The sequence below is a fragment of the Pan troglodytes genome, chromosome 21 (genome assembly GCF_028858775.2).
Source record: "Pan troglodytes isolate AG18354 chromosome 21, NHGRI_mPanTro3-v2.0_pri, whole genome shotgun sequence".
Taxonomy (NCBI): Eukaryota; Metazoa; Chordata; class Mammalia; order Primates; family Hominidae; genus Pan; species Pan troglodytes.
In genome coordinates, this window is record NC_072419.2 from 38,423,005 (window position 1) to 38,450,066 (window position 27,062).

At 47.8% G+C, this 27,062-nt stretch overlaps 1 protein-coding gene across 1 annotated transcript; it reads left to right on the forward strand.

The window, feature by feature from the left end:
* The first annotated feature begins 15 nt into the window (after positions 1 to 15).
* POFUT1 (protein O-fucosyltransferase 1) lies at positions 16 to 26,756 on the forward strand. The gene is given in 7 exon segments (NM_001008982.1): positions 16 to 139; positions 2,143 to 2,264; positions 7,342 to 7,524; positions 8,668 to 8,780; positions 20,314 to 20,506; positions 22,894 to 23,136; positions 26,568 to 26,756. Coding segments are annotated over 7 exon segments (1,167 nt in total).
* The last annotated feature ends 306 nt before the right edge of the window (positions 26,757 to 27,062 follow it).

Sequence of the window (27,062 nt, forward strand, 5' to 3'; positions counted from 1 at the left end):
GGTTCCCGGGCCGACATGGGCGCCGCCGCGTGGGCACGGCCGCTGAGCGTGTCTTTTCTGCTGCTGCTTCTGCCGCTCCCGGGGATGCCCGCGGGCTCCTGGGACCCGGCCGGTTACCTGCTCTACTGCCCCTGCATGGGTAAGGCCTCCCAAGCCCTCTGCTCAGATGGAGAAACTGAGGCCGGGAGAGGAAAAGCCACTCCTCAGATGCGCCCAGAGACACCTTCACAGGTCCAGGAGAGAACCTCAGAGCGGGATGGGGCATGCTCTTCTCCTCTCTGCCTTAGTTGCAAGGGCACAGAGGGGCCAACGTGTCCAACTTTCCATTTGACAGATGAGAAAACTGAGGCTGGGAGAGGTTACGTGACTTGCTCGAGGTCTAAGCCAGTCCAGGGTCCAGTAAATGGAGTTAGTGGGGCAGGACTTGATGTCACTGACCCACGCTGGCTCCTGGTGATTTTTCATTGATTCAGCAAATATTTATGGGGCACCTATTCTGTGCCGGGCCCTGTTCTCTGTACTGGGAATACCGCAGTGAATAAGATAAACTCCGTGTCCTTGTAGAGCCTTCATTTTAGTTGGGGAAGACAAACAACTGAGAATAAGTAGGCCAGGCGCGGTGGCTCACTTCTGTAATCCCACCACTTTGAGAGACCGAGGCAGGATCACTTGAAGCCAGGAGCTCGAGATCAGCCTAGGCAACATAGTGAAAATCCAATCTCAAAAAAAAAAAAAAAAAAAAAGCAGAGCGTGGTATCGTGTGCTTGTAGTCCCTTGGGAGTTATCTGGGCGGCTACTTGGGAGGCTGAGGTGGGAGGATCTCTTGAGCCGAGGAATTCGAGGCTGCAGTGAGCTCTGATCGTGCCACCGCACTGCCAGCCTGGGTGACAGAGTGAGACCCTGTCTCGAAACAAGCAAACCCAAAAAGGGGTAAACATAAAACAATAAATACATAGTTTCATAGAGGATGATGAATACTAAGGGAAAGTAAAGAGAGCAGGGTAGGGGAGAATCTAAAGACCATGCCAGGTGCACAGTTGAAATGGGTATGGTGGATCATCATTGTGGAAGTGGATGATCTTAAGGCCCCCAGTGGCTTCCAGACTCCTGACCATGACTTTCAGGGCCCTGAATGATGTGGCCTCCACTGGCCATCTCCACAACTCCCTTCTCTGCTGATCCTCCAGCTGCAGCCACACTTACCTCCTTTGCGTTCCTCACACATGCTCAGGTCTTCCAGTCTGCACTGCTGCAGGTGGCGGTCCCTATGCCTGGAATCCTCTCCTCCATTTCTGCCTGACCAGCTGTTTCCCATCCTTTAGATCTCAGCCTAAATGTCACCAGAAAGGATTTCACTGACCTCTACCCAAGTAATCTCCTCATTACCCTATCACCAAACTTTTTTCATCTCTTTCTGGCAATTATCAACATTTTTCATGTATTTGTTTACATGTTTAGTGTCTCTGCAGTGAACTGTGAGTGCCTTAGGGGCAGAGGCCTTGTCCTTCTTGTTCATTCCTGTATCCCAGCACCTAGCACAGAGTCTGGCACATTGTGGCCTCTCAATCATATTTGTGAAATGAATGAACAGGTGCCATGCTGAGATTAAGAAAAGGAATCACACAGGGTCCTTGCTTCTGAGGCGTTCACAGGCTGAGGAATCAGCCAGTACGAGGGCCAGGAAGTGAGCAAAGATACTTGAGGAAAATTGAAGAACTGAAGTAGCTCAGAGCCAAGGTGGGAGGTAAAGGAGGGAGAGTGAGTATGGCAGGGGATTGGTGAAAGGAGCCCAGTGAATGAGGCATTCGAGTTGCCCGTCCATGTGCAGGTGAATGGAGATAGAGGTAGAAGCTCTTCTGGCTGAGGGACAGCAAGATCAGAGGCATTGGGTGGGGACGGGAATTGTAGAGCATGTTGGGGAAACAGCAAGAAACCTGGAGTGGCGGAAGCAGTTGTTGCAGGACCTGAAGAGCCTTGGATATCAGACCCAAGAGTCCAGACTTGTTCTTATGCTGCCAGCTCCCCTAGTTCTCCTTGGTATCCCTGACTTTCTACCCCTGGCTCCACAACCTTTCTGAGCCCTGCATGCTCTATGCCCTCCATGCCCCAGGCCTCACCTCACCTGCAATGTACCATTTCCAGGGCGCTTTGGGAACCAGGCCGATCACTTCTTGGGCTCTCTGGCATTTGCAAAGCTGCTAAACCGTACCTTGGCTGTCCCTCCTTGGATTGAGTACCAGCATCACAAGCCTCCTTTCACCAACGTGAGTACTTCCCACTGACCTTGGCCTTTCTCCGCCCTTTCTCAGTCTTGCTTACTTACACTTAACCCTGAAGTCCTCTGGGCTTTACCTCCCACTCCTCTGAGATTGCGCTACCTCCAGCCAGAACTGTCTTCACTGCAATAACAATGCCTAACATTTATTTATCCAGCACCTGTTGTGTGCGGCTGCATGAGAATTAGCTCATTTCACCCTCATCACTTGCCTGTGAGGAAACCGGGGTTTACAGAGGTTAGGTAACTTGCCCAAGATCACACAGCCTGTGAGTAGGAGAGCTGGAATTCAAAGCTATCTTTGTCTGACTCCAGAGCCTGTGACTTGAACCTAGAGCCTCCATTTCCTTCCCTGATTGGTCCTACCCTCTGTGCATTCCATTGGCCAAGGGTGGCAGATGCTATTATCAATTTTAAAGGAGACATGCAGGCACAGGTTATTTAATGACATGTCCAAGGCCACAACCCAGGTAGTCTGGCTTCAGTGCTGCCTCTCACCCCATCAAGGGGCTCCCTTGTCATGCGATGCTCACCGGCCCCCAGTTCCTTGCTTATTCTTTGTGTCTTCCAGTGACCTTGTGTCTTTGTTCATATTGTATCTCCCGGAGCCTGGCAGTAGGAACTTAATTAGTATTTGATGAATTGACTTAATAATTTTCCAATAGACATCAGAAATAATACTTAGTGTGAACAAAACACTTAATTTCATTCTTACAATCTTTTCTCTGCATAGATTTTACTTTTTCCTTTGCATGCCAGTATTTACAGAGGTTTTGAACAGCAGTCAAAAGCCAGAGTACCAGAGATCATAGTCTGACTTGGGTTCTTACTAGTTGCATGGCCTGGACAGGGTACTTTACCTCTTTGTGCCTCAGTGTCCTCATTTTAAAAATAAGCTGGTAATGATTCTTGTTACCCTCTTGTGGTAAGGACCGAATGTGTCAGTGGCAGTAACACGCCTTCAGTGTTGTCATATGCCGCCTCCCTCTTAGAATCAACTGAGCTTATCAACGTACAGATCCTAGAGTCCTCAGTTAATGGAAACCATTGATGTTCTGATAATTTCGCACTCACTATTTTTTTTTTTGAGATGGAGTCTTGCTCTCTTGCCAGGCTGGAGTGCAGTGGCACGATCTCAGCTCACTGCAACTTCCGCCTCCCGGGTTCAAGCGATTCTTCTGCCTCAGCCTCCTGATTAACTGGGACTACAGGCGCACCACCACGCCCAGCTAATTTTTGTATTTTTAGTAGAGACAGGGTTTCACCATGTTGGCCAGGATGGTCTCGATCTCTTGACCTCATGATGTGCCTGCCTTGGCCTCCCAAAGTGCTGGGATTATAGGCATAAGCCACTGCGCCTGGCCTCGCACTCACTATTACAGTGTAGACATTGCCCATCCATCTCCCTCTGGCTTGCTTGCTTCTGTCTCCTTGCCTTCTCAGCCAGTTGTCTTTCCAAGTCCCCACTTCCTTGCTTTCTGTGGCTTACTAACCTGCTCCAACAAGGCTCTTCTTCGCCACTGTTAGCATTCTCACTGAGGTCACCAGTGACCTCCAAATTGGCAGGGGTTATTTCCCAGTCTTTCTCTCACCTGACCTCCCACTGGCACTTGACCCTGCAAGCCTCTCCTTCCTGAACTTCCCTGTTCCAAGACACCACCTGTCCCTGCTACAATCTAACCTCTCAGCATTTTCCTCTTTCCACTGTATCAGGGGCTCCTTTCTCTCCACCCACTGTTTAGATGTTAGTGTTTCTCCTCTTTCTGTTTGCTTACTAGCTATGTGACCTCAGATGTTATCTAGATTCTGTATGCTTGGGTTTCTTCATAAGTAACCTGGAGATGGTTATATTCCTACCTCAGGATTAAATGTGCAAATCTATGTAAAGTGTTGAGTGCAGTACCTAGCACTGTGTCAACATGCAATAAATATTAGTTGCTATTATTACCATTACTTGCTTTGCTATAAATATCTGTTGACTCCTGTGGCTTTTACTCTTCTCCGTGTACCTCCCAAATTTATCTGTGGCCCAGACTCAGACTCCTCCATAATTACAGGCCTGTGTTTCTTTTTTCTTTTTTTTTTTTTGAGACGAGGTCTCACTTGCCCAGGGTGAAGTGCAGTGGCATGATCATCGCTCACTGCAGCCTCCATCTCCTCAAGCAGTCCTTCCACCTCAGCCTCCAAGTAGCTGGGATTACAGGCACCCACCACCACACCCGGCTAATTCTTTGATTTTTAGTAGGGACAAGGTCTCGCTATGTTTCCCAGGCTGGTCTCAAACTCCTCAGTCTAAGCAGTCCTCCTGCCTCAGCCTCCAAAAGTGCTAGGATTACAGACATGAGCCACCACACCCTGTAGAAATTTTTTTGGTTTTGTTTGTTTTTCATTTTTGATGAAGAGTCTCGCTCTGTCACCTAGGCTGAAGTGCAGTGGCAGAATCTTGGCTCACTGCACCCTCTGCCTCCCGGGTTCAAGTGATTTTTGTGCCTCTACTCCTGAGTAGCTGGGACTACAGGCATGTGCCACCACACCCAGCTAATTTTTTGTATTTTTAGTAAAGACGAGGTTTCGCCATGTTGGCCAGGTTGGTCTCGAACTCCTAGCCTCAAGTATTCTACCTGCCTTGGCCTCGCAAAGTTCTAGGATTACAGGCAAAAGCCACTGCGCCCAGCCAGAATTTTTTTTTTTTTCCAAGACGGAGTTTTGCTCTTGTCACCTGGGCTGGAGTGCAGTGGCACGATCTTGGCTCACCACAACCTCCACCTCCTGGGTTAAAGCGATTCTACTGCATCAGATCTCCCAAGTAGCTGGGATTACAGGTGCCCACCACCATGCCTAGCTAATTTTTGTATTTTTAGTAGAGATGGGGTTTCACCATGTTGTCCAGAGTGGTCTCCAACTCCTGACCTCAGGTGATCCATCCGCCTCAGCCTCCCAAAGTACTGGGATTATAGGTGAAAGTGACCGCACCCAGCCAGAAATTTTTTAAAATCTAGAAAAATATGCCAGGCGCAGTGGGAGGCGGGCAAATCACTTGAGGTCAGAAGTTCAAGACCAGCCTGGCCAACATGGTGAAACCCCATCTCTGCTAAAAAAGTTAGCTGGGCGTCGTGGCGCCCGCCTGTAATCCCAGCTATTCAGGAGGCTGAGGCAGAAGAATCGCTTGAACCCGGGAGGCGAAGTTTGCAGTGAGCCGAGATCGCGCCACTGCACTCCAACCTGGGAGACAGAGCAAGACTCCATCTCAAAAAAAAAAAAAGTAGAAAAATATAAAGATGAGGCTGGGCGCAGTGGCTCACGCCTGTAATCCCAGCACTTTGGGAGACCGAGGTGGACAGATCACGAGGTCAGGAGTTTGAGACCAGCCTGGCCAAAATGGTGAAACCCCATCTCTACTATAGACACAAAAAATTAGCCGGCGTGGTGGTGTGTGCCTGCAATCCCAGCTACTCGGGAGGCTGAGGCAGGAGAATCGCTTGAACCTGGGACGGGGAGGTTGCAGTGAGCTGAGATCACGCCATTGCACTCCAGCCTGGGTGACAGGGTGAGACTCCATCTCAAAAAAAAAGAAAATTACACAGATGAATACAACCACCAACCATATACCCACCATTAGAAGTGATAATTGTTAACACTTTCTCATGTTTGTTTCATCTTCTCTTTTTGTTAATAAAAGAAATAAAGCGTTACAGATAAAGTTGGTAAAAGATGAAGTCTCTTTTTGGCCCCTGGGGCTAGCCCTGTTCCCTTAACAACTGTTGTGGATATAGTGTATTTGGTGTGACGCCTTTGATGTTCCTTCCTATACTTTCACTGTGGCACTGAGCATCCTGGTACTGATCTCCAGGTCCAAAGTGCAAGAACTTCTGTACTTCTCTAGAGCAAATAGTTAGAAGAGGAAGGTACATTAAAAAAACAAAAAAAAATTTTTTTTTGAGACAGAGTCTCACTCTGTGGCCCAGGCTAGAGTACAGTGGCACAGCCACACATCACTGAAGCCTCACCCTCTTGGATGCAAGAAATCCTTCCATCTCAGCCTCCCTAGTAGCTGGGACTACAGATGTGCACCACCACGCCCAGCTAATTTTTTTATTTTTTGTAGAGACAGGGTCTCGCTATGTTGTCTAGGCTGGTCTTGAACTCCTGGCCTCAAGTGATCCTTCCACCTCGGCCTCCCAAAGTGCTGAGATTACAGACATGAGCTACCACACCTGGCCAGAAGGAGCATTTTAAATTCTATTAGATACTCACCGATTGGATCCCAAACTGGTTGCTCCAAAATGTAGACTTCTGCTACCGGCCGTGTAGAAGAGTGCGCATTTCCCCACAAGTTAAGCTTTTCAGTTTTTGCTAGTCTCATGAGTGAGAAGTAATTGATGCCTCGTTATAATTGTAATTTGCTTTTTCCTAATTACTAATGAGGTTAGACATCTTCTGAGTGTGTTGGCTATTTGGGTTTCCTTTGCTGTGAATTGTTTACCCCTAACCTTTGCCTGTGTTTTATCTTGGCATTATTTGTCTTTTTTTGTTACAGATCAGCAGGTGTTTTTTAACACAAGGGATGTTACTGTTTGTTCTTTAGTTTGCAGACTCTCCTGCTAGCCTGTCTCTATCCTAGCTTTGGCGTCTTTTGATGAAAACTTTTAATTGTCATGTAGTCTGAACTGTCTTGGTCTTGGAGTGTTTTTGTTTTTTTGAGACGGAGTCTTGCTCTGTCATCCAAGCTGGAGTGCAGTGGCACAATCTTGGCTCACTGCAAGCAACCTCCACCTCCTGGGTTCAAGCAGTTCTCCTACCTCAGTCTCCCCAGTAGCTGGGACTACAGGTGCTCGCTACCACCCCCAGCTAATTTTCTTGTATTTTAGTAAAGACAGGGTTTCACCATGTTGGCCAGGCTGGTCTCGAACTCCTGACCTCAAGTGATCCGCCCGCCTTATCCTCCCAAAGTGCTGGGATTACAGGCATGAGCCACTGCACCTGGCCTGGAGTGTATTGTTTTAATAAATGTCTAAAGTAGCCACGGGGGCACTGAGACGGGACCGCTGCTCCTCCTTTTCCTGTAGCTCCATGTGTCCTACCAGAAGTACTTCAAGCTGGAGCCCCTCCAGGCTTACCATCGGGTCATCAGCTTGGAGGATTTCATGGAGAAGCTGGCACCCACCCACTGGCCCCCTGAGAAGCGGGTGGCATACTGCTTTGAGGTGGCAGCCCAGCGAAGCCCAGATAAGAAGACGTGCCCCATGAAGGTGGGTCCTGTGGGTTCGGGGGCCCTTTCTTCCTGTTCCATGTCCTCTAGGCCCCCAAGACTATGTCATGGCAAAATGTGGGGAAAAGCACCAGAAGGACTTAGAATAGAAAGATGGAGATTTAAGTCCTGTTTCTGGCATTTGTTAGCGAAGCTGCATCACCTTGGGCAGAAGACTTTGCTTCTCTGAACCTTCATTTCTACCTACAAAATAGAGATGCCAGTCCCTGCTCTGTCTCACTCCTAAAGTGTCATGAGGGCCAGGTGAAAAAGTACTTGTAAACTGCAAAGTGCCACATCAGTAATAATAACTAATATTCACGTAGCACTTACTATGTATGTCAGGTACCACACTAAGAGCTTTACATGTATCAACTCATTTAATACTCACACTGTTCCATGAGGAAAATACTTATAATATCCCCACTTCATAGAGAGGACACCGAGGACGGCACAGAGAGGGTCAGTGTCTTACCCAGGATCACACAGCAAACAAGTGGTAGAGCTGGGATTCAACCTTAGGTAATTTGGCACCATTGTCTACCCACTTAACTTGAATACCTTCCTGCATCTCAGCAGGTAAATGAGAGGCTGTCATATCTTATTAAAAGAAATTTATACATTTCTGGCACTTTGGAAATAAACCCCCAAATATGTCTTTCGGTGTATGTGCTAAAGTCTTGAGAAAGTGGTTGGAAGAACTATGAAATTTGAGAAAGGAGACCTAGCTCACCAGCAGTGCCCTTACTGGCTGTGTAACCTTTCTGACCCTCAGTGGGCCTTGGTTTCCACCTTGAAAATGAAGGCATTGGATTAGCCAATCTTGAATATCTCTTGAAGCTCTAGTCCTTGGTTCAAAATCCAAGGTCTGCTTCTCCCCAGACCCTCATCAGTGCTGCTGGGTCAGCAGGATGTGACATGTGAACAGGAAAGACTCTCCTGCTGGAATCCAGAATTGAAGCCACGGCACTCTCCTCAGCCCCTGGCCTAGGAATTGCAGAGTGACATTTCTCCTAGGCCATCCTGTGAGAATGTTTTGGCCTGAGTCACATCACCCAGCTTCCCCCACCTACACTTCCCTGGCCCCATCCCCAAATGGCTTTCCCTCCCCATCAGTAAGCCTTCCACCACTCTCTTTCTGCAGGAAGGAAACCCCTTTGGCCCATTCTGGGATCAGTTTCATGTGAGTTTCAACAAGTCGGAGCTTTTTACAGGCATTTCCTTCAGTGCTTCCTACAGAGAACAATGGAGCCAGAGGTACTTGGAGGGGGTAGCGTTTCTGGGTTTAGGGGAGGCGCATGGAGCTCATGAGCATTCAGCACCTTCTGGCACTCTCCCCATCTTCCCAACTCTGATGTATGAGACCAAAGGTGCAGGTGCTCTGTCTGTTGAACTTGGAATCCTGTGTGATCTGTTCCCATGTCCACGCCTGACACGGTGGAACATTGACCCGCCATGAGGTTGAGAAAGAGTTTATCGGTTGATAAGGGATGTCATAAAAAGAACATTCTGCAGTCACATGAGTCTCAATTTCCTCCTCTAGGCGTGAGAATCACTCCTGTGTTACCTTACTCTTCCCAAGGTGAAACTGGAAGCAGCTTCTAGAGAACAGCTTCAGGTGCAGACCGAGAAATGATGTCATCCTGATAATTACTGGACGTGTTTATTAATTGCACCCCATTAGCCCCTGTTTTAAAAAAAAATAGGTTAGCAGGGCATGGGCACAGGCCGTGAAACATTTATAGGGCGCCTGTCACGTGTGAGACATAGTAATCAGAGGCCAATGGTGATGTGTGAAAATGAGGATGACCAGCTCTGGTTTTCTAGGAGCTATGGTCTCATAATGACAATAATCAGCATAGTGTACTTGTCCTTAATGTTATAGCATGGCAGGAAAGATCATGGGCTTAGAAGGCAGACATTGGTTAGGAGGTGCAAGGAACATACTAATTCATGTGCGGTCAAAGCACTTGGCATTTAATAGGGCAAAGGTAAACAGATGTAGAGAAATGAGTCTCATGCCTGTAATCCCAGCACTTTGGGAGGCCAAGGTGGGTGGATCACTTGAGCCTAAGAGATCAAGGCTGCAGTGAGCCATGATGGTACCCCTGCACTCCAGCCCAGGTTACAGAGCAAGGGCCTGTCTCAACAAAACAAAACAAGCACAGGCCAAGGAGTGAGATAGCCCTGAGCCAGCGCTGATGGTATCTGCCTCGTAGTGCATGAAGTGCATGTCATACACTAAGCAGCCAGCCAGTGTTGGCTGTCAGTGTTATTACTCACATGCTTTATTTTATTTAAGCCTTTGAGATAGTTCATGAAGTGGGTATTATTATCAATTTCCATTTTATAGGTGAGGAAACTGAGCCCAGTGAAGTTAAATAACTTCCCAAGGTCATTGAGCTGTTGAGTGGACAGCTCAGGTCTGTTTGTAAATCTTTAATAAATAACAACAGCTAAGATTCATTTAGTGTCTTCTATGTGCCAGACACTGTTCTAAGTCTTCACAGGTATTGACTCACTTAATCTTTCCCTGAGTCTGTGGGTTGTTACTGCCATCTGTGCTTTACACTTAGAGAAATTGAAGCAGAAAGGAGTAAGGTCCCTTGCCCAAGGTCATAAAGCTTGAAGTTGCAGAGCTTGGTTTTGAACCCAGGAAGTCTGAATCCAAAGCACCAGTTACTTTATATATTTATATTTGAAATGGGTCTTGCTTGTCTCCCAGGCTGGAGTACAGTAGCATGATCATAACTCACTATAACCTCAAATCCCTGGGCTCAAGCAATCCTCCCCGCTCAGCCTCCCAAGCAGCTGGGAGTGCAGGCATGTGCCACCATGCCTGACGAATATTTTGTTTTGTTTTGTAGAAACAGGGTCTTGCTATGTTGCCCAGGCTGGTCTTAAACTCCTGGCCTCAAGTGATCCTCCCACCTCAGCCTCCCAAAGTGCTGGGATTACAAGCATGAGCTGCTGTGCCCAGTCCCAAAGCACCTGTTCTTAATCACAGTGGATTAAATAGCTGTGCCTTTAACAGCTGCCAGTTCCTTTCTGGGACTTGCCTTTGGACCTAGCTTTGGACCTATTTCATGTGCCACTGATGATCCTCAGTCATGGCAGATTTAAATCTTCCTCATTGTTGATCCCAGATAGCACACTCCCATTCTCTGCCTGCATGGTTCTCCCCCATTCACCTCCGAATGACCTGGAGCTATTGCCAGAAGGCAGACCTGCCCTCAAAGTATGGAGATTTGCCCATATTGACAATATGCCAGGAAAGAAAGAAAGAAAAAAAAGCCACCAACTCTAAAAGCAGCTCCGAAAGCAAATTCCAAAAAGCTAGAAGAAGCACACAATCCTAGTGGGAAGAGAAAGGATAATGGTGCATGGGGAGTGTTGTTGAAACACTTGTTTATTGCCCCATAGCTTTGTTTGAGTTCATTGAGTTGTAAGAATTACATGAGGGTTTGAAGAAGTTTGTGCCTTACAGCCAAGTTTTTGGGAAAGGAAAATTAGTAGGGAAGATGAGGTCCCTAGAGGGAGTTTGAGGGAGTTGATGGTCCCTTGGCAGCTGCCTGTCTTCCTCCAACACATATTTAAGAAGCACTTCCTGAGTGTCAAGGGCTGGTTTGGATGCTGGGGATATAGGCCAGAATAAGGACATGAACAAGGCAGGGAATGAACAAGGCCAGAATAAGGCAGATAAGGTCCCTGCCCCAGTGGAACTCATAGTCTAACAGGGGAGATAGTGAATAAACTTTTACATAGGATAGTTCCAGAGTGAGATGGTGCTTAGAAGGATGTAAACAGGTGGTATGTGATTGGCAGGGCTAAGACCAGAAGGATGAGAAGGAGCCAGTTGTGTCAGAGTTAGAGGAAAAGTAGTTCACAGCAGGAAGTCAGGAGCAAAGACCCTGAGGCAGGAATAAGCTTGGTATGGTGAAGGAGCAGAAAGAAGGCAATGTGGTATGGAGTGAGTGAGAGAATGGTAGGATGTTGCTCTCATCTGTTGCTGCATAATAAATCACTACAAAACGTAGTAGCATAACAACAAGTTTTTTTTTCTTTTTTTTGAGACGGAATCTCGCTCTGTCACCAAGGCTGGAGTCTCGGCTCACTGCCAGCTCCACCTCCTGGGTTCATGCCATTCTCCTGCCTCAGCCTCCCAAGTAGCTGGGACTACAGGTGCCCGCCACCACGCCCGGCTGATTTTTTTGTATTTTTAGTAGAGACGGGGTTTTACCGTGTTAGCCAGGATGGTCTCGATCTCTTGCCCTTGTGATCCACCCGCCTCGGCCTCCCAAAGTGCTGGGATTACAGGCGTGAGCCACCGCGCCCGGCCAACAACAAGTTATTATTATTTCTCATGGGACTGTGGGTTAACTGGGCTTAGCTGGGCAATTCTTTTGGGTTTTCATTTTTCCGTTTTCTTATGGAATCCCTGCTGTACAAAGTTTAAATTCAGGTTAAACATCTTATTTCTTGGAACGAATAACCTTTATTCTTGCAATGAATAGCCTCAGTAAATGCTTTTCTACTTTCTGTCTTTGAATTTCTCTAGGTATCTCATAGGTTCTTAGGTATCTCATAGAAGTAGAATCATGCAATATTTATCTTTTTGTGTCTGGCTTATTTCATGTGGCATATTTCATGTGGCAAGATTCATCAGTGTTGTAGCCTGTATCAAAATTTTAGTCCTTTTAAGGCTGAATAATAGTTCATTGTATGTATATACCACATTTGTGTATCTCTTCATCTATTGATGGACACTTGAGTTAGCTGGGCAGTTATTGCTTGTGGTCTCATGTGGCTGCAGTCAGCTGTCAGCTAGGGCTCAAGTTATCCTTTTTTGGTAGAGATGGGTGGGGATCATGCTCTGTTGCTCAGGTTGGTCTTGATCTCTTGGCCTCAAGTAATTATCCTGCCTTGGCCTCCCAAAGTGCTGGGATTACATCATGAGCCACCATGCCCATCCAGGGCTCAAGTTATCTAAAGGCTTGACCAAGGCTGCGTGCAATGGCTTACACCTGTAATCCCACACTTTGGGAGGCTGAGGCGGGTGGATCACTTGAGCCCAGGAATTCAAGACCAGCCTGGCCAACATGCCAAACCCCATCTCTACTAAAAATATAAAAAATTAGCTGGGCGTGGTGGCACACACCTGTAATCCCAGCTACTCAGGAGGCTGAGGCATAAGAATCACTTGAACCTAGGAGGTTGAGGTTGCAGTGAGCCGAGATTGTGCCACTGCATCCCAGCTTGGGCAGCAGAGCGAAACTCTGTCTCAAAAAAAAAAAAAAGGCTTGACTGAGCTACATATCCAGGAAGTCCCCCTCATGTCTGGTGGGTGATGCTGCTGTCATCTGGGAGCCAAGCTGGGGCCACCAAGAAGCATGTATACACTTGACCTCTCCATGTGGCTTGGGCTTCTTACAGCATGGCACCTGTGTTCTGAGAGGGAGCATCTAGGGAGTGAGTGTCCCAAGAGACAGGAAATAGAAACTGCGGGCTCCCTAACAACTGAATCTGGAAACCGGCACAGTGTCACTTCTGTCGGGTGCTATTGGGAGGAGGCAGAGCCCACCTAATGGGAAGGGGTTCAAAGACTTGACCACTTCTAATCTGCCACACAGGAAAAGAGATCAGAGAGGTGGGCAGGGGTCAAAACACGCGGGTTTATAGGCCCTGTGAGGCAATCTGTTAAGAAGCCTGTGAATGATTAGTAGGGATGAATTTGAATGTGTATGAACATTTAATATTAAACATTTCTTAAGATACAGGATACTTCCTTGCTATGCATATTTGTCCTTGGGGAGAAGAGAAGAATGGAATCAGAGAGTGAAGCTCTTCCCAGGCTTACTGTGCGATTAGGCAGCTGCTCCCCTTCTCTGGCCTCAATGTCCCATCTATAAAATGAAGGGGATGGGCACGATGAGTGGTTTTGAAACTATCTTCAGAGTTTTCAAGAAGTGCTTGTCAGGCATAGTGGCTCACACCTGTAATCCTAAGGGATTACAGAGAGGCTGAGGCAGGTGATCGCTTGAGCCCAGGAGTTCAAGACCAGCCTGGGCAACGTAGGGAGACCCCATCTCTACAAAAAATAGAAAAAATTAGCCAGGCATGGTGGCGCATACCTGTAGTTCCAGTTACTTGGGAGGCTGAGGTGGGAGGATCAGGTGAGCCTGAGGAAGTCATGGCTGCAGTGAACCCATGATCTGTCCACTGCACTACAGCCTGGGCAACAGATTGAGACCGTCTTAAAAAAAAAAAAAAATGCCTCTAGGGCCTTTATGGGGGGCAGCAGTAGGGGACCAAGTTCCAGGGGCTCAATTCTTCCTCCCTATTGCCTTCAACCAATAACCCTTAAATATATCAGGGTTCTCAGTAAGGCAGAAGAAGTTTGTAGGCCACAAGTCTAGGTGTGTCAGACTTAAGTTAGGCTACAGGTAGCAGGAAGCCCGAAATAAGAGCAGATTGATAGGGTTTATTGTTTTCTTAAGTAAAAGAAGATCTGGGTATGCAGTCCAGAGCTGAATGCCAGCTCCATAGTGTCCAAGAATCCAGCTGGGTAGAGTGGCTCACACCTGTAATCCCAGCACTTTGGGAGGCAGAGGCAGGCGGATCACTTGAGGTCAGGAGTTCAAGACCAGCCTGGCCAACATGGTGAAACCCTGTCTCTACCAAAAATACCAAAAAAAATTTAGCCGTGCATGGTGGGACACACCTGTAATCCAAGCTACTCAGGAGGCCAAGGCAAGAGAATCACTTGAACCTGGGAGGCGGAGGTTGCAGTGAGCGGAGATCCTGCCACTGCACTCTAGCTTGGGTGACAGAGTGAGACTTCGCCTCAAAAAAAAAGAAAAAGAATCAGGCTTCCATCTCTTTGTTCAGCCATCCAGTATTAGCTTTTGCATCACCTCATGGGCCAAGATGGCAGATGAAGCTCCAGCCATCACATCCCAACTGGAGGAACAAAAGTTGCAAAAGGGCATGTCCTCCCTTTTTAAGAAGCCTTCCCGGAAGTCCATTATAACCCTTTTGCTTACATCTCATTGGCTAGTACGAGGGCACATGGGCCATACCTAGCTGCAAGAAGTACTTAGAAATGTCTGTCTTTCTTTTTCTTTCCCCCACCTCGCCCGGGGTATGTTTGGCTGATAAGAAGTGTCTTTATTTTAGGCTGCCATGTATCCAGCTGAAAACTGGGTTCTAGGGAAAGAGGATAAGAGGTATTTCTTCTTTACCACGTGATTTCTGAGGATCCTTCCAGCTCTGCTCGTTCTGAGCCTGTGAATAGCCTGGCACAGCTCTAATTCAGCTGACGCTTACTGCACATTGACTATTGGAAGGCAATGCACCATCGTGCCAAACCATTCTCAGGTATAATGGTCCAGGAATTTGAGCGCATGGCTTGTCATTCTCCCAGGCTGCCACCTCCCTGTGGGAACCAGAATGAGACTGGAAGAGTGAGAGGGAGCCAGCCATGCAGAGAGCTGGAGGGAAAGGCAGTCCTTCATGGCAGGGACATCCAGAACAAGGCCCTGCCTTGTTCATGTCCCTGGGTCTTCTGCACTCAATATGGGTTTCATCCACTGGTGGTCCCACAGATACATACTGGACACATAAATGGATGCTGTATACAGAGAAGTCCTAGTTTGTTGGAGAATCTCAGCAGCACAGGCATGGTGGTGAAGAATCCCAGAGGTTCACTGGGCCCAGCAGCAGGAAAGCCAGCTGACTTCAGCTGGATAGCAAGAGGCAAAGGGCCTGACCAAGGGTGAGCAGTCACCGGGCAGATGGTGCTGGTGAAGATTTTCTTTCCAGCCAAGATCCCTGTTCCCCCCTCATTCTTTCCAGACAGCGCTGTCTTACCTCACCAAAAGTAAGTGAGCAGATCAGCCTTAGCCTCTTGCTACTTGTTGGGTCTGAGCTGATGTTGTCCCACTGGGACAGCTCTTTGCTGGTCCAGATCCAGGTAGAGGGGACACACATTCCAAGTCTGGAATTCACCGAAGGTTGGCTGCAGGTGCTTTCCAAGAGGTCGGGGGGTGGCAGGGGGCCACAGATGCTGGTTTTATCCTGATATTCCAGCCCCACTGGGAGATCTACTCTGGCTTTCCTTTGAAAATCCTTTTGAGGTAGCATCTGAAAGATTAGCTGAAGACCTGGCCTATAGTAGCTACTCAGGTAATATGAATTGCTTCCTTCTCTAACCCCTGACAGCCTGATCGGGTCTTTCTGGTGAGGTCCCCAAATCTTTCTCATTTATTCTAAAAATATTTATCATGCCTACCATGTGATAAGGTCCATGCTGGGGCTGGGAATCAGAAAATTAAGCCACAGACTCAGCTCATTGTCAGGGGTGGGGGAGATGGGAGTAAGGGGTAGTAGTTAAGAACATAGGATCTGGAGCACACTGCCTGGATTTAAATCCTGGCTCCACCAATTCCTAGCTGTGCAACCTTGGGCACGTTACTTAACCTCTGTGCCTCAGTTTCCTCACCTGTAAAATGAGAATGACAGTAATACTTCCCTTACAGAGCTCTTGTGAAAATCAAATGACTTAATATACACAAACAATTGGAGCATTGCCTATCACATAATGAGGCCCAATAAACAATGCACAATTATGTACATATAAACAAAACTGGAGTCTAGGCCAGGCGCGATGGCTCATGCCTGTAATCCCAACACTTTGGGAGGCTGAGGCGGGCGGATCATCTGAGGTCAGGAGTTTGAGACCAGCCTGGGCAACATGGCGAAAACCCGTCTCTACTAAAAATACAAAAATTAGCCGGGCATGGTGGCACGTGCCTGTAATCCCAGCTACTCAGGAGGCTGAGGTAAGAGAATCACTTGAACCTGGGAGGCGGAGGTTGCAGTGAACCAAGACCACGCCGCTGCACTCCAGCCTGGGCGACAGAACAAGACTCCATCTCAAAAAAAAAGAAAAGAAAACTAGAGTCTAGCAAGATAAGTGTCGCACAGCTGGACCATCAAGGAACACTTTCTTGTCACTGGTCCAAGGCCTGTGTCACTTACACAGGCCTTGGATAGTGTATGTGGGAGCAATGGCAAACAGGCTGCTTGGGTCCCCAGCCTCACCAGCTGACAGTTCCATGGGCAGGGAAAGTGGCTGCAGGGCATATCATTGTGCAGAAGGCAGCAAGAGAAGTGGGACAGGGAACACTCCCTAAGGAGGTGAGGCTTGGGAATTGCGACTGACCTTGGAGATGTGGAAGGTGTTTGCTGAGCAAGCAGTCTCTGTTGGGTGTGGAGAATGAGTGGCATGTCTGTCACAGCACTGTTGTGTGAGGGAAAGATTGGAACGACCTCACTGTCTAGCAAGAGGGAAATAGGTAGGTAAATTGCAGTTTATTTGTACAAAATGGAAAACTTTTAGAGAAGCTAATACAACCACATGATCCACATGATCAACATGGCCAAGTCTCTGAAACATAAAGTTGAATTTTTAGAAAGTTGATTAGATTTATATGTAACCTTTAACTAGGTTACATGCAATGTGATGATGATAAGAGCTAGAATTCTTTGAGAGCTTTCTGTGTGCCAAGGTACTGTTCTAAATGCTTTGCTTTGATAATACATTAATCCTCTCAGTAGCCCTATAAATGGATATATTAATTAGCTTGGCTGTACTATTCATTTAACTACATACATGTAGATCAAAATATCATATTGTATATCGTAAATATATACAACCTTTTTTTATTTTTTATTTTTATTATTATTTTTTGAGATGGAGTCTTGCTCTGTTGCCCAGGTTGGAGTGCAGTGGCACGATCTCAGCTCACTGGAAGCTCTGTCTCACAGGTTCGCCATTCTCCTGCCTCAGCCTCCCAAGTAGCTGGGATTACAGGTGCCCACCACCACGTGTGGCTAATTTTTTGTATTTTTAGTAGAGACGGGGTTTCGCCGTGTTAGCCAGGATGGCCTCGATCTCCCGACCTCGTGATCCACCTACCTTGGCCTCCCAAAGTTCTAGGATTACAGGCGTGAGCCACCGCGCCTGGTCAACTTTTTAAAATTTTTTTTGAGACAAGGTCTCACCCTCCCACCCTGGCTGGAGTGCAGTGGCACGATCATGGCTGACTGCAGCCTCAACCTTCCAGGCACAAGCGATTTTCCCATGTAGCCTCCTAGGTAGCTGAGACCACAGGCACACACCACAACACTCGGCTAATTTTTTGATATTTTTGGATAGATGGGGTGTTGCCATGTTGCCCCAGGCTGGTCTTGAGCTCCTGGGCTCAAGTGATCTGCCCACCTCAGCCTCCCAAAGTGCTGGGATTACAGGAGTGGCCACCACACCCAACCACAATTGAAAAAAAACAAAAACAACAACAAAAAAACAGCTTTATGATGTGGGAACTGTTATCTCTATTATGTGGATGAGGAGCTAAGGCACAGAGTGGTAAAGTCACCTGCCCAAGTTGGCTGGTGGCATAGTCAACGTTGGAACAAAGCATTCTGGCTTAACCTACAATCTTCATCATTCCACTCCATAGAAAGCACGCAGAAGAACACTCCCCTCCTTTTTGATGTCTATAGTAAAAGTGCAATCATACATTAAAACACATTACCCTCTGGGAAGGATGATGGCAGGATGAGCTTGTATTTAGGTGTGTGTTTTTTGTTTTGTTTGTTTTGTTTTGTTTTTTAAACCTGAAACAAAGCAAAGTTAGTTTCTGCTGATTTGGGTCATGGGTATATAAATTATTGAATTATTTTCTGTATTTGCCTGGATGGTTTGAAATATTTCGTAATTTTTATTTGAAATTTTCATTGAGGTCATTGTACATTTACATGCAGTTGTAAGAAATAAGACAGCAACCTCCCATGTACCCTTTACCCAATTTCCCCCAATGGTAACATTTTGCAAAACTATAGTACAGTATCACAACCAGGATATTGACATTGATACAATTTACCCATCTTACTCAGTTTTCTTGTACTTACTTCTGAGTGTGTGAGTGCATGCCTGAGTGTGTGTGTGTGTGTGTATTTCTGTGCAGTTTTATCGTGTGTGGGTTTATGTATCCACTACCATAGTTAATACACTGAACAGTTCCATTATCACAAGGATCCTTGTGTTGCCAGTTTATAACCACACCCACCTCCCTAAACATATACACCCCATTCCTAACCTCTGCCAACTACTAATCTCTTCTCCATGCTATTGTTTTAAAATGTTTATATAAATGGAACCATACAATACATAACCTTTGAGATTGCCCACCCTCCCTGACCCAAGGATAATTCCCTTGACATCATCCAAATTGTTGCCTGTGTTGATACTGTGTTCCTTTTTTTGGTGGGGTTCATATTCCATGATACAGAGGTACAGCAGTTTGTTTAACCGTTTACTTGTGAGTGATGTCTGGGTTGTTTCCAGTTGGGGGCTATTTTATGAATAAAGCTGCAAGGGACATTGGTGTATAGGCTTGTGTGAACATAAGTTTTCATTTTTCTTGAATAAATGCCTAAGGGTACAATTGCTGGGTCATGTAACTGCATGCCTAACTGCCAAACTGTTTTCCAGAATGGCTGTTCCCATTTCATACTTTTAAGGAAAGGATTTTGGCTGGCAGAAGGCACTTCCCCCCTCCAGCTGGAGGGAAGAAGTATACAGAGATCTAGAACTTGAAAGTGCATTGTGAACATGGAACAGCAAGGGGTTTCATGTTGCTGAGAGGTAGTCTGGGTTTAGCTGAAGAGGGAACACAGGTTTGCTCTTCATTTGTTCAGTCAAGAAGTATTGACCGGGCGCGGTGGCCCACACCTGTAATCCCAACACTGGGAGGCCTAAGTAGGCAGATCACTTGAGTCCAGGAGTTCGAGACCAGCCTGGGCAACATGGCGAAACCCCGTCTCTACAAAAAAAATGTAAAAAATTAGCTGGGCCTGGTGGCACTTATCTGTAGTCCCAGCTACTCAGGAGGCTGAGATGGGAAGGTCTTGCCTTGAGCCTGGAGGCGGAGATTGCAGTGAGCCGAGATCACGCCACTGCCCTCCAGCCTGGGTGACAGCAAGATCCTATCTCAAAAAAGAAAAAGAAAAGAAAAATATTTACCAAGCTCTTGGGTGTGCCAGACACTATTCTGCGCATACTGGAGCACTGCCTTCCCACAGCAAGGACAGAGGTGAAATAATTATGAGATGGACTGTGTATGAGGGGGAAGCAGGGGCTTGGGAGGGCATGATAGGGGCACCTGCAGACCCCTGCTCCCTTCCATAGCGCAGGGACTATGCCTGTCTTGTTTTCCTCCAGGTCCCAATACATAGTAGGCAATCAATAAATGTTTCTTAAATGTTGAATGAATGATTCAAATCCAGTATACATAGTCCCTGTGAGTGTGACCTGGCCGTTGCTTCTGTAAGCAGCTGCATGTCCCAGTCCCGCCATGTAGGTAAAAGGGCAAAGGCTTGGTCCAGACACCCCACCCTGGAATGAATTACCGCACCACAGATTGGAAGCCAGTGTGACATATAAAAGGTTGGAATGCTCTACTGTAAAGTTTTAATTGTTCGACAAGCAAAGAGGGTTGTAAATTCCGTGTGGCGGGACACTATTGCATATTGTGCCTGTTGCCGCCGCCACCAAGGTTCCTTATCAGCCCGTTGGTATTTCACAACCTCTCGTGCTTCTTGCGTGTTGCAGGGGCCCCTCCGCAGGGTCTCTGGGGCATGGTGCAACACCATCCTTTTTCCCGTGGGGGTGGCAGCCAGGCTCTCTGTGCGTCCTCTGACTTCCCTCATTCCATCTCCTGTCTAGATTTTCTCCAAAGGAACATCCGGTGCTTGCCCTGCCAGGAGCCCCGGCCCAGTTCCCCGTCCTGGAGGAACACAGGCCACTACAGAAGTACATGGTATGGTCAGACGAAATGGTGAAGACGGGAGAGGCCCAGATTCATGCCCACCTTGTCCGGCCCTATGTGGGCATTCATCTGCGCATTGGCTCTGACTGGGTAACTTCCCCCTTCCTCTCTCACTGGCTAACTTGGATGTGTCCCTGAGCATGGCCCTGGCCTGTAGGGATCGGCCCCGCGTCCCAGCCAGAGCAGAGAGCTCTCACTTGTTCTGGTTCGTGGGATTGTGTCCCATCATCCCACTGCAGCACATATCAAAATGTAACTCCAGAGTGCCTGCCAGCCAGCTCTCACTTTAGCAGCAGCTGTTTTTATCCTCATTTTACAGATGGATAAACTGAGAGATCAAGCCAGACCCCAGGTCAGGCAGCAAGCCATAAAGAGGCCACAGTCCAGGAGTCCCCTGTCCTAGCTCAGTGTCTGGCTAGTAGACTCCGTGTTGAAAAACCAACTGTGGAGATGAGGCATGGCTCCCAAGAAATGAAGATGTCATCCTAACAGAATTTGGAGGCTGTTTAAATGTGCAGAATCCTTGTATTCCAATGAGGTTTTCACCTCTGTGTGAAAATAACAGAATCAATATAGATGGTCACCTTAATTTACCTAAGAAGATATATAGATATGTTAGAAATGCTCATTGCAGAAAACTTGAAAAATACTAAAATTAAAATTCACTCATAGCCAATTGATGAGGTAATCTTACATTTACCCACTAAACTCTCCTCTTTCCCCCAGCCCCCACAAAGAAAGGGAGCCAGAGCCAGGATGTCTTATGAGTGGCTCCAACCAGACATTCAAGGAATAGTAATTCCCATCTATACTTTCCTACAACATCAAGAGATATAAGATTCTATTTTTTATAAAGCTAGCATAACACTAATACCAAACTCAGATAAGGTCAGCTCAGAAAATTATAGCCTGTTCTTGCTTATGAACACAAATGCATAGGCCCTAAGTGAAATATTAACAGGTCAAAGCCAATAACATATTAGCACACAACACAAAACACGTAAAAATCTATCGCAAGAATGTAATCAAATTTACTATATTAACACCCAAAGAAGAAAAATCATATGATCATCTCAACAGAGGCCAAGAAAGCATTTGATAAAAGTCACCACCTGTTCATGATAAAAACTCATAACTAACCAGGAATAGAATGGACCCACCTTAACTTGATAAAGGCTATCTCTCGAAACCACAGCAGATAGCATACCTCCTGGGGAGCTATTGGAAGTGTTCCCACTGTAGTTGGGAATCATATAAGGCTGCCCGTTAGTACTGCCACTGTCCAGAATTCAGTGAATATCCCAGATAATGCAGTAAGACCAAGAAAAGTAATTTTTGTTTCAAAATGCCAGGCTTTCTGTGCTGTGCCCACCGCCCAGAAAGAACCACTGTTAACTCTTTTGATGCATTTTCCTCCTCCTTCAATGCTTTTTTTTTTGAGACAGAGTCTCACTCCATCGCCGAGGCTGGAATGCAGTGGCAAAATCACAGTTCACCGCATCCTCCACCTTCTGGGCTCAGGTGGTGGTCCTCCCACCTCAGCCTCCTGGGTAACTGAGACCACAGGCGCACATCACCACACCTGGCTAATTTTTGTATTTTTTGTAGAGATGGGGTTTTGCCACGTTGCCCAGACTGGTCTCCAGTTCCTGAGCTCAAGCCATCAGCCTGCCTCGGCCTCCCAAGATGCTGGGATTACAGGTGCGAGGCACTGCGCCTGGTCCTCAGTGTTTTCTTTAAAAATGTAGTTAGGCTGGGCATGGTGGCTCATGCCTGTAATCCCAGCACTCAGGGAGGCCGAGGCAGGCGGATCACGAGGTCAGGAGATCAAGACCATCCTGGCTAACGTGGTGAAACCCTGTCTCTACTAAAAATACAAAAAATTAGCCAGGCGTGGTGGTGGGCACCTGTAGTCCCAGCTACTTGGGAGGCTGAGGCAGGAGAATGGCGTGAACCCAGGAGGTGGAGCTTGCAGCGAGCAGAGATCACACCACTGCACTCCAGCCTGGGCGACAGAGCAAGACTCCCTCTCAAAAAAAAAAAAAAAAAAAAAAAAAAAAATGTAGTTAGGCCAGGCACGGCTGCTCATGCCTGTAATCTCAGCACTTTGGGAGGCCAAGGTGGGTGGGTCACCTGAGGTCAGGAGTTCAAGACCAGCCTGGCCAACATGGCAAAACTCCATCTCTACTAAAAATACAAAAAGTAGCCGGGCATGGTGGCGGGTGCCTGTAGTTCCAGCTACTCGGGAGGCTGAGGCAGGAGAATTGCTTGAACCCCAGAGGCGGAGGTTGCAGTGAGTGGAGATCACACCACTGCACTCCAGCCTGGGTGACAGAGTGAGACTCCGTTTCAAAAAAAAAAAAAAAAAATGTAGTTAGGTTCTTCCTGTATAACCTGTCTTTTTCCACTTACCAGGTCTTGCTTCTGGGGTTCCAGGGCAGTTGCCAGTATTTAACCCTGTTCCCCGCTCTCCGTAGAAGAACGCCTGTGCCATGCTGAAGGACGGGACCGCAGGCTCGCACTTCATGGCCTCTCCGCAGTGTGTGGGCTACAGCCGCAGCACAGCGGCCCCCCTCACGATGACTATGTGCCTGCCTGACCTGAAGGAAATCCAGAGGGCTGTGAAGCTCTGGGTGAGGTCGCTGGATGCCCAGTCGGTCTATGTTGCTACTGATTCCGAGAGTTATGTGCCTGAGCTCCAACAGCTCTTCAAAGGGAAGGTATGTGTGGGCCAAGTGGGAGTGCAGTAGGAAGGGAATGAAAGGAGGAGCCAGGATGGTCCCACTGCCCACTGCATGCTTCACGGGCTCCCCTACAAGCCTTTTGCCTGGACCTACCATTCCTCTTCAGTTCCTACCCTCCTTCAAACCCCGGCTCAGAGGCCTCCTCCGTAGTCTTTCCAGGTTTTCATCCACTTCTGGAGCTCACGTATCCCTGCTGGGACCTTCATGGCCCTGTATCATTTCTTCTCTTGGGCACTTTCTGGACTGTATGAGACTGGTGTAGAAATATGTCTTATTTCCTCCCAGGAGCTGTGGGCTCCTTGAAGGCAGGGTCCAAGGCTGACTCACTGTTAACATTCCTTGATGTCTAGCCTGGTGCTTCGACCTCTTTGGGACTGAAACCCTGCCTTACCATCACCAGTGTCTAGTACAGTGCCTGACACTTAGTAGGCAGTCAGTTTGTTGAATGAGGATGTAGAGAGTGGGCTCTGGGGAGAGATCCAGTATAGTGGAGGAGTTAATAGCAGAGACTCTGGAGTCAGAGAATTTGAATTTACCCACTCTGCAGCCTTGAAAAAGTTATTTGACCTCTCTGTGCTTCTGTTTCCTCATCTATAAAATGGGACTGAATAGTACCTATCTCATAGGGCAGTTGTGAAGGTCAGATGTAAAGAAATTGAAACAGTTCCTGCTACAAAATAAGTGCTCAATAAAGTTAGCTATCATCAATAGTAGAAATTGGTGGCTGATGAATGAAGGAAAGGATCTTTGTGCTTAGCAAACCGTTGAAGAAGCCGTGAATAGTGGGTATTCAGTACATGAGTAAATACTAGAATGTTCTTGGTCAGTGCTTACTATATCAGTGAAGAGTAATACTCAGGCAATGAGTGAGTACGTATTGATAAAATGACTGAATTAGTATTAAGCATTCCATAGGACTTTGTAGGATGAGTGAAAACCGTAAATGCTGTGCAGGCCTTAAGAGGCAGACACTGGGTACCGCTGGCTTTATATCAAGGGCCTCCCCTTCTCTTTCACCCCAGACACACAGGAAGCTCCAGTGCAGAGAGGAAGTGCTAAGTCAGCACATTCTAATCTCCTCCCCACCTACTGAACAGAAAATCAGAGCTGAGGCTGGGCACAGTGGCTCATGCCTGTAATCCCAGGCCAAGGCAGGAGAATTGCTTGAGGCCAGAAGTTCGAGACCAGCCTGGCCTAACATAGCGAGACCCCCCATCTCTATTTAAAAAAAAGAAAGAAAGAAAGAAAAGCAGAAGAAAAATATAATTAAGAGAAAATCAGAGCTGAGAGATCTCAGGGGTTGTCTAACCCAACCCCTCTATTTTATAGCTGAGGAAACCAAAATTCCAAGAAAGGATAGAGTTTATCCAAGAAAGGATAGAGTTTACCCAAGCAGTCCCAGAGCTAATTATAATGGGCATGACACAGAGTGGGTAAGTTTCAGAATGTGAGTGGAATTGTTTGGGGGATTTTGGCCATGATTAAACTGGTATTATTTCTTTGCTACAATCCAGATAGCAAGATGATGATTTTTGTTACATCAGAAATCTCTGTGGAACAGCAAAGCACTTTCAGCCCCAACTCTGCCCACATTCCCCCCACCTACCTACAACCCCCAACTACCTCTGTACTAAGCTGAAGCATTTGGAGAGTCCCAGGGAGTTTTTTTGTGAGTTTTTGGAGTCAGTGTATCTGTTACACCTTGAACCTCTTGCCATTTTCTATTTCCTGTCCCTATGCCAGTCTTCTCATCCCTCCCCACCCCTCAACTCCCTTCTCCATGGGTTCAGAGGCCACCTTTATCCTGAACTAAGCCTTGCTCCTCCATTAAGCTGGTCCAGTGCTGAGTAAGGGTACCGGTAAATAAGATGTGGTCCCGCCCTCCAGGGCTCACATTCTAGACCCAGGAAAAGAGACTGCAGAGAGCTATAACGTGGGCCACAAGGTGGATTCAGGAGCTTGCTAGAGAGATGGGCAGGTCCATTCATTCACCTGTCCACTCACCAGATTTTTACTGGGGCAGGCTCTGTGCTGGGCCTGGCCAGCAGTGGAGAGCAAACCAACACAGCTCTAGCCCCAGTCAGGGGCAGGACATGATGCTAATCAGAGAATCACTAAGGAGTGGAAACTATAAGCAGAGATGTGTGCTCCAAAGTAGAGCAGCAGGGTTCTGTGAGAGTGAAGAGCAGAGGATGCTGGCCTAGGCTAGAGGGCCAGGGAGCGCTTCCCCAAGGAGGCACCACTGAAGCCGAGATGCGAAGGAGAACTAGGAGCTAACCAGGTAAAGGGAGGTGCACCCCAAACAGCACAGCACGCACAAAGGTCCTGAGGAGGGCGGGAGCCTGGGTAGGGGCTGGATGATGGGGGTGGGATAAGAAGAGGCCCAGCGAGGACCTTGTAGGCCACGTTCACAATTTGTCACCCTTATCTGAAGGGCAATAGGGCATCATTAAAGGGTGTTCCACTTGGAGGGCGGGAAGGACAGGTGTGAGGTTATCTCGAAAAGTTTCTTCTGGCTGCTCTGTGGTGAGCAGACCAGGAGAGGCAGTGAGGGGACCAGGAAGAGGCTGTTGCAGTCCATCAGGCAAGAGATTGTGATGATTGGGCCCAAGGAGTGGCCCTCCCTCAAGAGAAGGGCTCACCTTTGGGGAATATCTCAGGGGTAGATTGGACGGACCTTGGGCTTGGATTTGGGGTACATGGGAGATGGAGGCATCCAGCCCAGAATTGGAAGGTGTGGAGCTCTCTGTTCCCCTCTCTGGTTTGGTGGGGAAGTCCACCAGGTCAGGGCTTTAGGAAAAATAGAATTGGAGCTTAGCCTTAAGAGCCTGGTCAGGCCAAGCACAGTGGCTCACACCTGTAATCCCAGCTATTTGGGAGGCTGAGGCAGGAGGATCACTTGAATCTCAGAGTTCAAGACCAGCCTGAGCAACATAGCAAGACTCCTCCTCTAAAAAAATTGTTTTAAATTAACCACGTGTGGTGGTGCACACCTGTAGTCCCAGCTACTTGGGAGGCTGAGGTGGGAGATTGCTTGAGCCTGGGAGGTTAAGACCCACCTGGGCAGTATAGCAAAAACCCATCTCAAAAAATTAATAAAATAAAAGATTCTGGTCGGTATTTTAATGGGTGTTGAAGCAGCATTCCAGGCAGAGGGAACAGCACAAGTGAAGACATGAAGGTGTGAATGGTGTGTTTGGAGCTGAGGCTCCTGGAGCCGGGAAGGGTGGGGTGGGCCTAGGCAGCAGCTGGGCAATGCTTCCCTCAGACACTGAACCACATCTTCCTCTTCTCTGCCCCTCCTTTTGTGTCTGTAACTGCAGCTCAGGGAATAAGGTTGGGGGTGTGGATGGCAGGCCTTGGCCTGCAGCCACCCCAGCTTATATGCTCTGTGCTTCTTCCTGCAGGTGAAGGTGGTGAGCCTGAAGCCTGAGGTGGCCCAGGTTGACCTGTACATCCTCGGCCAAGCTGACCACTTTATTGGCAACTGTGTCTCCTCCTTCACTGCCTTTGTGAAGCGGGAGCGGGACCTCCAGGGGAGGCCGTCTTCTTTCTTCGGCATGGACAGGCCCCCTAAGCTGCGGGACGAGTTCTGATTCTGGCTGGAGCACCAGACCCTCTGATCCTGGAGGAACCAGAGTCTAAGCTGGTCCTTCCAGCCAGGCCTGGCAGCCAGAGGTGCTCCGGGATTGCAAACTCCTCTTCTCACCTGCCAAAGATGGAGAAGAGTGCCAGGGACCCCTGGAGGAGGGAGACGTTCCATATCCCAGGGCATAGGACTTGCAGGTTCCTAGGAGCAGGAGCATCTCCCATCGCACGTGCTTTCTGCTCTTCTGGGAATTTCTCACACTGGCAAAGCAGTCCAGCCTCCGTCTTCTGGTCCACTCTGCTCTGAGCAGCCT